Source organism: Ammospiza nelsoni, chromosome 3 (genome assembly GCF_027579445.1).
Source record: "Ammospiza nelsoni isolate bAmmNel1 chromosome 3, bAmmNel1.pri, whole genome shotgun sequence".
Classification (NCBI taxonomy): Eukaryota; Metazoa; Chordata; class Aves; order Passeriformes; family Passerellidae; genus Ammospiza; species Ammospiza nelsoni.
This window is the reverse complement of record NC_080635.1, coordinates 12,790,449-12,804,399: the sequence shown is the minus strand read 5'-3', so window position 1 is coordinate 12,804,399 and position 13,951 is coordinate 12,790,449. Positions and strand designations below refer to the sequence as shown.

General features: G+C 41.4%; 2 protein-coding genes across 2 annotated transcripts; one reads left to right on the top strand and one right to left on the bottom strand.

Annotated features, from left to right (window-relative positions):
- Positions 1-101: 101 nt before the first annotated feature.
- On the top strand, positions 102-6,381 carry TRMT61B (tRNA methyltransferase 61B). Its single transcript, XM_059468193.1, has 7 exons — positions 102-647; positions 753-855; positions 3,320-3,510; positions 4,696-4,787; positions 5,192-5,427; positions 6,008-6,088; positions 6,270-6,381. The coding sequence occupies exons 1-7, from the start codon at positions 102-104 to the stop codon at positions 6,311-6,313; spliced, it is 1,293 nt and encodes a 430-aa protein (XP_059324176.1). The 3' UTR covers positions 6,314-6,381.
- Positions 5,855-13,469, bottom strand: SPDYA (speedy/RINGO cell cycle regulator family member A). The gene is made up of 7 exons (XM_059469636.1): positions 13,386-13,469; positions 12,584-12,830; positions 11,514-11,572; positions 11,177-11,262; positions 9,414-9,585; positions 8,223-8,514; positions 5,855-6,667 (listed from the first exon to the last, which is right to left on the bottom strand). Exons 2-7 carry the CDS (start codon positions 12,810-12,812, stop codon positions 6,579-6,581), a joined length of 927 nt encoding a protein of 308 aa, XP_059325619.1. The 5' UTR covers positions 12,813-12,830; positions 13,386-13,469; the 3' UTR covers positions 5,855-6,578.
- Positions 13,470-13,951: the final 482 nt, after the last annotated feature.

Below are 13,951 nucleotides of genomic sequence, written 5' to 3'. Positions count from 1 at the left end.
CCGATGACGCCGTATGGCGTCATCGGGGCGTGCGGCGCAGGCGCGCGGGGCGACGGTAGTGAAGGGGAGCCACGCCCCCTTTTCCCGCCCCCGGCCGCTCCATGAGGGCCTGGCGCGCGCTGCGGCGGGCGGTCGCCTCTTCCTCCTCCTCATCATCCTCTTCCTCTTCTTTTCCTGCCGAAGGGAAGCCTCGTAGGCGGGCATGGGAGACTTCGCTGTCGCCGCTGGAGCGGGTAAGGCGGCTGCTGCCGCCCGAGGAAGCGGCGGCGGTGGCGCGGGGCGCGGCGGCGGCAGTGCCGGAGCCGCCTCAGGCTCGCCCTGAGAAGGAGGAGGAGGTGGCCATGGTTGCCCCCCGTCAAGCGCTGGCTGGTGCGGCGGGTCCGCGCTCCGGCCCTTTTCGCGCCGGGGAGCTGGCGCTGGCGGAGATGCCGAGGAAGAACAACTGGACGCTGAAGGTGTTGTGCCGGCTGGCGGCGGAGGCGGTGCTGAGCAGCCCCGGCGGGTTCCTGCCCCACCGCGACATCATCGGGCAGCTGCCCGGGCAGGTGCTGCGCACGTCGGCCGGGAAGCGGCTGCTGCTGAGGCGGCCCTCGCTGGACGAGTACGTGCTGCTCATGCCGCGGGGAGCCACCATCGCCTACCCCAAGGTACCGCTGGTGGCTGGCAGGTCGCTGGCCGAATCTCACCTTTAATTTCACCTTTAATAATATTAAAGCGTTAATAGTAACGTGCCATGGTTTTCTCGCTCGCAGGATATAAGTGCTCTATTAATGATGATGGATCTCCACCCGGGAGATACCGTGCTGGAAACTGGCAGCGGGTCTGGTGCTATGAGCTTGTTTCTGTCAAGAGCAGGTGAGAACCTGGCTTTAGACAACACAGTATTCATTTATTTCCTTATCACAACTTGGGGGGTTTTTTTGCCCAGATACTTATGGTTCTCGTGGTCCTTACTGTTCAGCGTATGAAAGCTTTGCTGCAGTTCATGTATATTTTGTTGATTTGAAGGAAAGTTATATCAGCACAGGGACTACAAACCATTCTGACTGTGCTTAGAGGGCCGTAGTGTAAATGGTTGCTACCAAAGGCCCTGCAGAAAGCTGTTTCAGCTATGCCTCAAGATCGCTCAGCTGCAGCTGGTCTTGATATATTGGGCCCAAGTTTCAGGGTCAGCAGTTGCACCTCTGCTTCCTCTCCATCCTTCTGCCTCCTACTGCTATTGCTTGGTTTCTTCTGATCATCTTTGTGGAATAAGCTGGTGTCTGGGGTTTTTAGTTCCATTGGTATTTTGAAGCTAGCATAGGATTATCCTCAAAGCAAACATTGCTGCTCTAGGAGCTAGAAGCTGACTAAACAGCAGATAAAGATCAGCACTTCTCTTTCCATTTAGAGAGAGGGAAAGTAGGAGTCCTTAGCTTTCCCCAGCTTGCCCTTCAGGCAGACCCAGAACCCAAAGAGATGGAACACCTGCTACTGGCTAAGGCAAAATACAGCAGCTGATCTTTCTGCCCTGGGTATTCAGCCTGCTGTGGCCATTTCATACAAGCACACCTGAACTTGCCAATTATTCCTCTCATTTTTCAGTCTTGTCCAACAGTTTTTTTCTAATCACTTTAATTTAGCTGTAAATGGGCCAAGTTGGCAGAATCATTGGCATTACCAGGCTGTTAACCCTATCCAGGGAAAGAGTGCAGTTGTCATGTGCCAGATCAGCTCTATTTGAGGAGTGGGAAAAAGGTATAAAATTGCATTGCTATTTTCAATTTATTGAATTTAAATTGGCCCCAAATACAGCCAGTTTTAGTCACAGCTGAACACACTTTGGTGCTGACACAGAAATAAATAGATTTGATTTGCTGGTTCCTAGTGGTGGCTGCTTTTGCCCCCATTGAATACACACCAGTGATACCCAACAAGGAAAACAGCTGCTGTGTGGGTAAATGCTGGAATCCAAATCCAATGTCCATGGAATTATTTAATTTCCAAAATTCTTGTTGATTCAACAGATTTCATTCATCTCTTAATTGTTATTGCTTTTATATTTTCCATTATTTCTTTAATAATTCCCAGAAACTGCTGACATGAAACAGGAGAGTTGAGAGAGTGGTATTTGTCATGACTTTAAAATCTTTGAGAACTGGAAAATATGATGTATGCAAATTGTATGTATACTGTAGCTTCACAGTAATGAAGTTTTGCCTAGCTATTTCACCTTTTTCTTATTTTTAAAAAAGCATTTTCAAAAAGTAGAAAATACTTTGAATGAGTAGGGGTAAAACTGACCCCCCCCCCAGTGGGAAGAATTTAATTTTTCTGATGTTTCTAAACTGATAATCTAAGGTAACAAGGAGTTGGCACTGTGACTCTACAACTGCTTCAGGTGATCAAAGGCAATGTGCTGCAACCTTCTCTTTCTTACCAGCTGGTTCTGGCCTTTGTCTGATGTGGTGTGAGCTGGATCAAGGAAAAATCCATCCCTTCTTTTACTCAGTTATCTGAATGGATTCGCAGTGGGATCACATAGGTGAGGGAAGGGACCTGGTGACTTCAAACTGAAATGGCTTAAAAAGGCACAGAAGTGACCTGGGGAGCTGCTCCTTCCTGACAGCTGCCTGCACCCATTCCAGAGTAGCAAGGAGAGAGAAGTGAGCAGTGACATAGGCTTGAGGAATTGGAGTAATACAAATATGGAATAATACAGCAGTGCACACCCTGCTGTCTGCCTGCACAGCCTGGAAATGCATCCTGTATGAGAAACAGTGTACATTGGACTCGTGGTAAATTTCAGAACAGTAAATTTAGTCTTAATAATTTATTGCTGTTGCAGACAGTAACAGGAAGCTTACACAAACCTGGGTAAATCAAAGAGTACACTGGAAAATGTGTCTGTGTGGCTGAGATCAGTGAGCAGGTTTCTGTGAGCACTGGTGCAGCATTCCCAGCTGGTACCTCTGGTTGCTCTAGCAGAAGGATCTAGCAGGGGCCACAGATGCTCTACTTGTGTTTTGCTGCACGAGTGACTTCAGGAGAACATCTTGGAACAGTCTGTACTACCATAACTACACTTTATTTCATCTGTGCATTGATGGATTGCTGTCTGTGAAAGAACTGACATGGCACTTTTTCTGCATGTTTGTTTGAAATGTAAAGAAAACACAGATTGTTATTGATTGTTTCATGTGTGATAATTTCCCAAAGTGGAGATGGAAAGGTGTGCTTATGTTATAGGCTATGGTTTTTGCTTTTGTTGGGTTTTTTCCCCAAGTCCTTGTAACAGCAGTGTAAAGTGGTGAGTGGAGTGTGTTCTGTTTGTTTGCAGTTGGGCCCCAGGGCCGTGTTCTGAGCTATGAAATCAGAGAGGATCACCATAATTTAGCCAAGAAGAATTACAGGCACTGGCGCTCTGCGTGGGGAATCGGACACACGGACGAGTGGCCAGATAATGTGGAGTTCATTCTGAAGGACATTTCAGCAGCTGCTGCAGATCTGAAATCTGTAACACTTGATGCAGTGAGTGAATCCAAACAACTCCCCCGTGTGACACCTGGCTGTTCTCCATCAATGAAAACCTCTAGTGCTCATGCAAGGGATTCCCATATCTAGCATGAGAAATAACACTCCAGGTCCTCATCAGTGAAAGAAACATTGTAATTTTTTTGTCAGATACAAATGTTTTCAAGGTTCCAGTTACAGGTTGTCAAATGAAAGAGTGATAAAGCTGTACAATAGAAATATTACAATTAATTACTGCTGTCTTGTAAGCAAATACCAACTTGCTTTCCTGTAAATTTGAGAAACTGATATTTTTATGAGATACATATTTCAAGCATTAAATTTCAGAAGAATACAGAACCTTATTTATATGCAACTATGTGACCACTTTTCTATCAGCTGTATAGAATGCACAATGTAACTACACCATAATTTAGAGAATGCTGTGGCTTGTTCTCCTGTCCTGCTTCTTTGTATCCAGATTTCCTAAAAGGAGTTTTGCTGAGGAAAATAGGTTGATGTTTACCATTCTTCCCTGTAAAGCTGACAAACTACTTACAACTACATACTAAATGCTTTAAACAAATAGCAATTTTTAAAGTGGTGCAAGCAAAGAAATATAAAACATAGCATAAAAATACCTTTTGAAAAATGTTTTAAATAACAGTTCTGCAGGAAGGATCAGATATTGCATATCCCATTGTTCTACAATCTGGATAGCTTCCTAGCAGAAGATGGATAAATTACCAAAGACAAGAAGTAGTTTTAATCTTGAAATTACAGCAAGTTAGACATTGTGACCATCATGTGTTCTTTTTATACATTTGAACAATCTTTTTCTTTTTTCATATTTGAGAAATAGGTATTCAAATGTGTTAGTAAATGTAGTCTTTTAAAAGTTTTTAGTATTGTCAGGATTATGTGATTTAATTACTAGGAGGCTTAACTTCCTACAGACCTACTTAGTTGGCCAAATGCTACTTGCTGTTTTAATAGAAATTCATTTGGAAGTAGAGAGGACTTCATTTTGTGTAAGTGCACCTCAGGTTTTGAGAGGCAGTGATAAAACTGGAGGCTGATTACACACTGCTGTTGTATGCATCTCTTTTCCATAACCTTTTATCACCCCAGCATTGCTGTATGTTACTCTGGTAGAGGTACATATGTTCTCCCAGTGTACATTAATATGTCTTTCTCTTGCAGGTAGTTCTGGACATGCTGGACCCTCAGTGTGCTCTGCCTGTCGTACACCCAAGCCTGAAACAAGGTGGGGTGTGTGCTGTGTACTTGGCAAAGTAAGTATTTCTTTCTGGCACCTTTACTCAGGCATTACCTGGCCTCAGTACAAAACCAAGCATCTTCTGCAATACACATCCAGCATTAATGAAATGGTTAACAAAGTTGGGATTTTCCCCATGTAACTTTCTTTGGGAGTTGTACTCAGTATAAATTACACTTGGCCAAATCCTTTGGCAGCTGCCTGGGGAATGTTCTCATTCTGGTCAGTGACGTTTGACCTTTATGGCATCCTCAAAGTAACTGCACTGTTCTCCAATGCAGTAGTCAGGTTGCTCCTTTACCCTAAAACTGAAGGACTCATGTAACCCCAAAGGTAAAGAATGTGCCAAAGTCAGTAAAACTGAAATTTTGTGCTTTGAGTTTTCAAAATACTACTTTACCCTTTGCATTTCTTCAAAAGCATCACACAGGTTATTGACCTTTTAGACAGAATACGGAGCTGCAAGCTTCCCTTTTTGTGTGAAAGGATAATTGAGGTAACTCACAGGAGCTGGTCAGTACTCCCTGCTAAACTCAAGCATAACAAATCAAGCCAAGTGGTGGGAACTCAAGAAAATATTGAAGAACCACCTCAAAATGAGTATGAAGAAATCCATATTCAGGATGAAGCAGTTCTTAAGGAGAGCGAATACAATGGTAAGGACTTCACTGCTGGTGAGATCCCCTATTACTGCACTTTGATGATCCAGTGCTTTTACCTAGGTCAGCTGAGAATAGGCAAGAACGCCCTAGAACTTGTCAGGTTTAAAGAAGACTATTAATTGTTATTTAAGTTAAAATATCCTACTAAAAATCTGGGCTAAAAAAATAAATTTCAATCTGCAATAAAGAATGACTGCCCTTCTACTACTGTTCTCAAATTTTAGATTCTTAAGAAAATTCAGTTCTTTATACTCACCACAAAGCTGCTTTAGAGGACCCTGATGTATTTAAGGATTCCTTAGGAGAAACAGTGGCCAGTGAGCTCTGTTTTGGAATTATGCTGTTCTGGCAAATCCAAAAATGCTGCCATATATATATATTATATTTATATGACAAATGTAAATATATATACTGTATAGATCTGCAAAATGCAAAGAGTTCTGAATATTCTGATAGGTGACAACAAAAAAAAGAACATATCAGAGAAAAATATTACATGTACGTTGTCTACTCTAGGCTGCATGTAGGTCTTAAACTTGTGGGAACAAAATAAAAAGAAATGTCCTTCTCACAGAGTCACTCAGTGCTGCTGCTGAAACAAACCACTCAGTGCCTTACATTGCCCGACCATCCCACTGGCAGGAAGCTCATTCAGGTGAGACTTGGAAAAAGTTTATCTTAAATGTTTAGTGGTATTTTTATTTCAAATGACCTTTTTTTTTTTTTTTGTATTAGTATTTGGTATTTTCCTATATCATGAAACCATCAAACTTATAATAATAAAATAATCATTGTGTATTGAAATACTAAAGTAGTAACTTTTGTTTTTTAATTAGCGTTCCTTACCAAGCTGAGAAAGTTTCAACCGCTGCTTTCTTGATGCTGCTGCTGCCTCCTTAGCTGCTAATTTGAATATTGTATCAGAATGAAATAAAACATAACAAAGTAGATGCTACATTTTGCAAGTTGTGTAACTTTTAAGCAATGACTGCTCTGATTTCTACCTTACATCAGGTTTGAAACACCAACTGTTATCCCACTACGTAAAGGGAAAAGTTTGAAGTGAATCATCACATCTGGTGTTGTGATGCAGCCCAGGTTGTTCTGCAAATCACAGAATCTGTTTCTGTCTTATCAGGTGCACTTCATTCCCCGTTGCTTGTAAACCAGTCCATAGACTTATCCTGATCCAGGGTGCGGCATGGTTGCCTTTTGCTGGACAGCCTCAGACAGTCTGCCAGAAAGAAGGAGAAAAAATTTTAGTAACGAAATGAGGGATCAAAGGCTCTCCTTTGAAATGAATATTTTGCTGGCTTCCAACTATAGGTTTCTTTAAGAACAAAGTTCTTAAAGCATAACTTTAAGAGAAACTGAAATTCACTGAATGTGTTCACTTGATAAAGCTGTGCTTATTTCAATACCAGAACAGTTGTTGACAGGCACAGCTTTGGTTCCCTTCCAGCACTCATGCTGCCAGTTGCCTGCTTATTTGTGAATAAGCTTCATATAAGGTATTCTCAAGTGGTTGGAGGAAACACCATTTTTTTCTGGCCCTTGAGAGATGAGAAGCCAGATCTCTCAAGTAAAAACAGACTTGAAGTCATTTTAGGTCTTCCCTGAGTAAGTGGTGATGTTTAACACATTAAATTATTAAGTTTTGTTTTGTAAACACCTGACTTGCTTTATATCTCAGGAAATAGTCAAGTGCAATTTTTTTCCAAGTTGAGAATCATATTTGTACTAAAGCTGTCAAAAACAGTAACAATCTTGCTGTAATGGTGAAAATTTGGATATTAATGAGAACACATGCAAATAAAATATACAGAGCTATAAATAACTACCTCTGTATTAGATAAGTATAGTAGGAACTCTGCACTGGTTAATTACAGGAGAGTCTTTGCAGAGCTGAGGCCTTATCCAGATGCCTGAGGAAGTTTACATCTCAAGTGTGTTTAACTTCTAATAATAAATTTAATAATGGGTTGCCCCACAGCTGCTGTATGTAACAGAGGGCCCTAATGCAAAGGCTGAGGATGCCATTGTGAGTAGATTAATGGGCAGAGATTCAATTCTTGCAATAAGATCTTGTTTTCTACTCATACCCCAGTATTAAAACAGTCTTGTATAAATTGTCAACAAATCAGATACTTAGAGGAAAATGGAAATTGTGATTTAACCTATGTCCAAACCCATACCACAAATGAGCATCCTAGCCTGTCTCAAAACATGCTCTCAGCAAGAGCACTTCGACTCACTTTACACATACCAGTATTCTTATTGTTCCAGCCATAAAAAAATCATTTAAAACAGGACTCTCAGTTTCTTTTAGAATGCAAGAATAGCAAAAAAATGCCTGAGTAGACTGGAATGCAGCTGAAATCTAACATAGTAGGTGAACGAAGAGACTCACTGTAAAACAGTTGGTAACTAAAGCATGCAAATATACTGAAATACTGAAATGTGCCCAAAATGTACCGTAGTAGGTGAAAGTAACATGAAGAGACTCAATGTAAAGCAGTTGGTAACTAAAGCATGCAGATATACTGAAATATTGAAATAAGCTCAAAATCTACTGTAGTAGGTGAAAGTAACATGGAGAGACTCAATGTAAAGCTGTTGGTGCTTCCAGGAAGTCAAGATACACTATGTGAAAATGAATCCATGAGGGTAAAAGCACAGTTCTGCTGAGGTGTAATAGGGAGGGACAGAGCAGTCCCTGCAGCACTCAGAAGGACAAGTATGGAAAATTATTCACAGCATTTTCCTGTACCATGAAACCCACACCATACCTTGGGCTTTATGAGAAGGAGAGTCGATGAACATTTTGTCAGTGGCAAAGGCATCCTTTGATTTCTGGGAGGAGTGCAGGTCCATCATCTCCAGCGTGTCGGTGGAGGAGGAGGAGGATGACAATCCCAGCCGTACAAACCTGCCCTTCTTCCCGCACAGCAGGCAGTCTGTGGGGGTGGCACTGGGGCCCCGGGGCAGCTGCACCCGATCCTCATAACTCCTGAGGGCGCCGCTGTGCTGCACCGAGCGCTCTCGCTGCCAGATGTAGTGTGTTGGAGCGATGGCCATCACCTGTGGGAACAGCCATGGTGGCATCAGGAACAGCAAACATGATGGGGAAACACACAGCTGAAAACTAGATCCAGATAGGGTATGGCAGGGAATTAACCTAGCTGAAATGGGCATCATCTCTTATCTGTCTCACTGTCCTTAGGCAGGGGTAAGTAATCCTGATACAGTCAGGTGTGGAAACATCCCAGCTTCCAGCCCTGTATGTTCACCTGAGTCATCACAAACAGCAGCTCATGTTGGACACAAGCTGGTCACTTTGGCCAGCTCCAAACATCAGCTGGCAGTGTTCATCATCACTGAAATAACACTGGTGGGAAGCTGGGAGGGTGTGCAAGGAAAAGCATCCTGCACTCGCCTTGTTCCTTTTGCTTTTCCCATGGCATCTAATCCCATCCCCAGAAATGGGCCTCTAGAGTAAATGGGAGATTTTATTTTCCACCATCTGGAAGTAAACATTATGTTCTTAGAGCATGACAAGGGTTTTTCCAGATACACACTTCACCTGAAAAGTGAGAAATATATTTTTTCCTTATCAATTGTAAAGCACACAAAATTATTTCTAAAGTGGATGAAGTGAAACAAATTAAGGTAGATTTTAAATAAAAAAAAATATTTGCACAAAGCAAATACTAGTCAATAGAAACTTCAATTTTAACAGTAGTGCAATATAAGATATTCTAGTTTACTTAAAAAACACTGTTTCAAATAATGTATTTTAAATGGAGAAGGAAAAACTATGGAGGATAAATAGACCATTATGTTTTAGCAGCATCTTTTCTTTCCCATGGGTTGTCTGTTTACTTTAGGGAAGAAACTAAATTAGCTGTACAGAGCTAAATTGCAAGCTGGTGTTACTTGTTATGATTTCAGCATCTACAATATGAAATCTCCCTCCCTACCTCTTCACAGCAGCGTCTGCTTACAATAGCCCTGTAGTCAATTCTACTCCAAAGTTGATCCCTTAACTTTAGGAAATCAGGGAACAGCTTTCTCCAGGCTTTGCCCAAAGCCCATGGGAAAATTTCATACTTTGCTTCTTCATTGTCTTCTTCAACTGTGTTTGCCAGATACCTTTAAATATATATATGTTTATGTTTGTAAACATTATGCAATCTTATAGCACTATATTAGAATGATTTCTAACATAAAGTAACAGGTGTGTTGCAGTGGTTCTTTTTTCTAGTATTGTGAGGAAAAAACACTAACAAAATACAGCCTTCTCTCTGGAATACAGTATTTCTTAATTAGTTCCATATGCATCCTTTGGGTAAAAAACCCAAGCTTCTATAGAAATTGTTTTACTCTTGAGTTTCCTAAATTAATGGATAAGCAAGAACTAATACATCCTGACATCCTTCTCCAAGCTGGCAAGAAACCCTTCAATAAAATGAACAATTTCTGATTGATGCTTTAAATTCTTTAAATAAGGCTTAAAACTCTCCTGTGAATTCTTAAACTCTTCACTTTTTACTTTATGGAATTTAGCTATTCTTGGAAAATTACATTGCTTATATTAAATTATGAGCAAACAACTAAATACAGGTCTACCTTTAGTTAGAAATGCAAAACTTACTTTTTTAATGTCTCTGTTCTTCCCTTTGTTCACTACCTAGTTACTTTTAGTTTTAAATTGTCTTCTCAGACAACAGGAAAATGTTTATTTCCTCTGGACCCACCTGATACTAAACTCCTGTAAATCACACTTGAAAAATTAGGACTTTTGGTCTCCTCCCCAGTTTTCTCACTTGCTCCTGACCCCAATATTCTCTCTAGTCCCAGCCTCACCACACTCTCTGTCCCCCTCTAACCTTTTCACTGTTCTGGCCTGGCTTTTCCCCCTTCAGGGGGCTCAGAGGGCTCCCTCCTCCAAGCTCTGTGGGTGTCACCCACAGCACCAGTGACAGCAGAAGGAACAGCCACCTTTGCCCCCTTTGTGTGCAAATCAGAGCATCTGAGAAGCAATGGAACAAAAGATGACCTGAGCACCATAACACTGTAAAAATAAAAAAAAATTGCAGAACACTCTGCAGGTATAGCCAAATAGAGAGGGTTATGTAGGCCTGGTAAAGCTGGATTACTGATTCCACCACTGTTTCAAAGCATAGGCATTTTACAACTGTTCAAAAAAGTTCAAAGAAATTCTCTAGCAATGTTTTTACAGTTGATTTAAATATATTGACAGAAACTTTAATAACAATTTACTCCTGAGATGCCATGGTGAAATGTTTTGATACAAATGCCCTAAAGGCTGGCAAAGATATGAAATAGGGTTTTATATGAGCACCTGGGAGCCACCTACATGTTGCAGTGTATTGCCTTGAATATATTTCTTGAAATGCTTTAAAAAGCTCCCAGATTCAGTTTGGTGGGCAGAATGCTGCTGTGTGTATCACTGCACAAATGCAGGCAAGCCCTGCCTGCTGCTCAAGCTTGTTCCATCTCAGGAAGAACAGTGACTTTGCACTGGTTATGTACAGTATGTAGATTATCACAGAACCTCAGAATGGTCTGGGTGGGAAGGGACAGCCCCCCTGCCACCCCCTAGATCAGTTGTTTCTATATTCCTCAAGGAAGTCTCATCACCTATTATAGTTATCAGTGTCAGAAAGAAATACAATGCAAAGTTTATTCTAATAAAACCAGATAATTTTAAAGTACTTACAGAGCCACAAAGAAATTGATTCTGGTATGCTCGCTTGGTGTGAAGTTAGCTCTCTTGAAATAAACGAAAGTCATTGCCAAGAGATACTGTTTTAAAATGTAAAATGAAGTATCAATGTGTTACTTAGATACAGTATTTCCTACATCGATTCACACATCTTGCACCAAGATATTTTCATCATTTTTAACAATGAGGAAAGCATGAAATAACTTTCTTGAAACTTCCACCTGAAACCATTAGAAAAAGATGTTCTGTATTTGCATTAAAGTATCAAGTAACTAAGGGCAGATTTCTCACTCAATGAATGTTCTGTTTACTGAGAAGGAAATACACTTACCTTGTCTGCAATTTCACAGCAACAGTCCATCCAAAGGAAGTCTTGGATTAGATCATCATCTGTAACAAGAGAAAGCTGTAGTATTTCAAACACTAAATCTGTTTATGTCAGCAGGTATTTATAAATAAATAGCAGATGGTCTTTCATTAAACCAAATGAAAGAAAAGAAGCTAGACCAGCCAGCAGGGAACAGAGAAACTGCTCCCTACTGCAGTAGGAGAGGTTCAGGTGTGAAAAAAGCTTACATGACAAAAGGAAACAAACTCTACCAGAAAGGCAAGGTGGAAAATCTGGTGGCTGCATTTCATCCATTCTCAGTAACAGCAGGTGAAGGTGGAAAAATAACCAGTATTTTTCCTATTTGCATAATTTCTTCCTGCATTACATGCTTCCAGGTGGTAGCACACCATTATTTCAGAGGAACTGCTGAGATCCTGCACCTTCATTACCTGGCAGCCTTTATAGGGCAATACTTGCTTATTTTTGGTCAGTGCTTCATTGTCCATGACCATGTACTGCAATTACCAGCAGCTCTCTCTCATTCACTTCTGTATTTAAGGGTCAAATAAAAACCAGCTGTAATCTTCCACTATTACTTAATGTCTTGCTAAATTAAATAAATACAAAACTTCATGTGAAAGAGACACAAATAAAGAAGAGGTGCTCCAACTCCTTAGATCATTCCACTTCTTCCCCCAGAAGTTTATTCCCACAGTAAAGAACACATTTAACAGACAAGGCTTTTTTTAAGCCTTGTGTAAAACAAGATGCACATTGTTTTACATGTATTTGTTGAAATATAAGAGAAAATAGTAAGGAAAATTATAATAAAATAAAAAGTAGCAAACCACCTTGGTTTCATTTGTAATTTTAAAAAGATACTTTTCATCAATTTGGTAGCCCTTGTATTTTTAACTTAAACATTAAATATTTCTATACCAAACTATAACAACAAAACCTTTTGATAAAGAACTGCCATTACTTTCAATATGAAAAGCACTCTCAAAACTCCTGAGCTCAGAAAACATTCTGTTCAGTCAATTCATTCATATCTCACATTATTAACCTACCAAATAATTTAAAGAAAGATGTCATTTCCTGACGCTGAATAACTAGGCATGGTCCCTTTGGACATTTATATTTCTGACTAGGAACCCCTTTTTCACAATTTCCTTGATGGTCTTTAAAAGCAGGTCTCTTTAGTCTAGTAAGTTTTTTTTGCTGATGTGATCTGGATGCACTCGATTTTACATGAACAGTGACAGTGGGAGGTGTCTGACACACCAGATTGTGTTTCATTTCGTTTAGCAAAGGTTCCTGTTAAAGAAATAAGAAGAAATTAACTACAAAATTAGTCAGTTTCGCCACTAGTACATTTCTTTTGTTCACATGAACTTTCAGTAGAACTTCTGTCAGATGATGAAAAATTAATTTCATCAGTACTGATTATCTAAGTTTTATGCCCTGAGACAGCCAACTAAATCAGAGTTCTTTGATTTAGTTCTAATTTTATAAAGCTTTATTTTTCCCCAGTAGAAGGAGCCTTCAATTTTGCCTTTTTCTATCAACTTTGGAAAATAGGAAAAGATGTGGGAAAAGCTGCTGTTTGTCAGATCCTTGTAGCTCCACACACTTCCTTAGATCTACCAAAAAACCTGTGTTCTCACCCTCCAATTTGTGATTGTGTCTTTTTCTTTTTTTTTTTTTTTTTTTTTTTAATAAGGAATATTAATAGAACTAAGGGAGCAGAACTGTGATTGAGCCATGTTGATAGATTAAAATCAAGTCTTGAGCTCCTAATTGCCCTTGGGAATTAATCTTATCCCTCACGCTGGACATACCCTGAAGGCACAGGCAAGGAAACCAACATACCTGTGGTGTTTGTAACCGCGAAATGTGAGGGGATACCAAAGGGACAGTGAGCAAGGGTATTTTTTGGCGGGATGTATAAATGTATTTAAGCCTTCAGGAGGTCTCCCAGCAGGGGGCTGTCGGAGGCTGGCTCACCGCAGCCTACCTGGCTCCCCAGCTCTCGGGTGCGTGCCGCATGAGCACGGAAGGGCCCTGAGGGGACGCCGCGCTCTCGGCTCCCGCCGCCACAGCCCAAAGCCGCCCCTGTCCCTTCCCTCACGCCTCCGCGCCTCGAGTGGCGCCTCTCGCAGCCAATCAGCGTGCGCGGCGCACCGCTCCAGCCAATCGGATGGCGTGTCGCTCTCTCTTCCCGCCCCTCCTGTTGGCGCCTGGGGCGCGGCAGCCAATGGGAGCGGGGCACGGCGGGAGCACCTCCTGCTCGCCTCGCCGCCAGGTCAGGGCTGCCTGGGGGCTCTGAGAGCGCTCCCTTCCCTTCCCTTCCCTTCCCTTCCCTTCCCTTCCCTTCCCTTCCCTTCCCTTCCCTTCCCTTCCCTTCCCTTCCCTTCCCTTCCCTTCCCTTCCCTTCC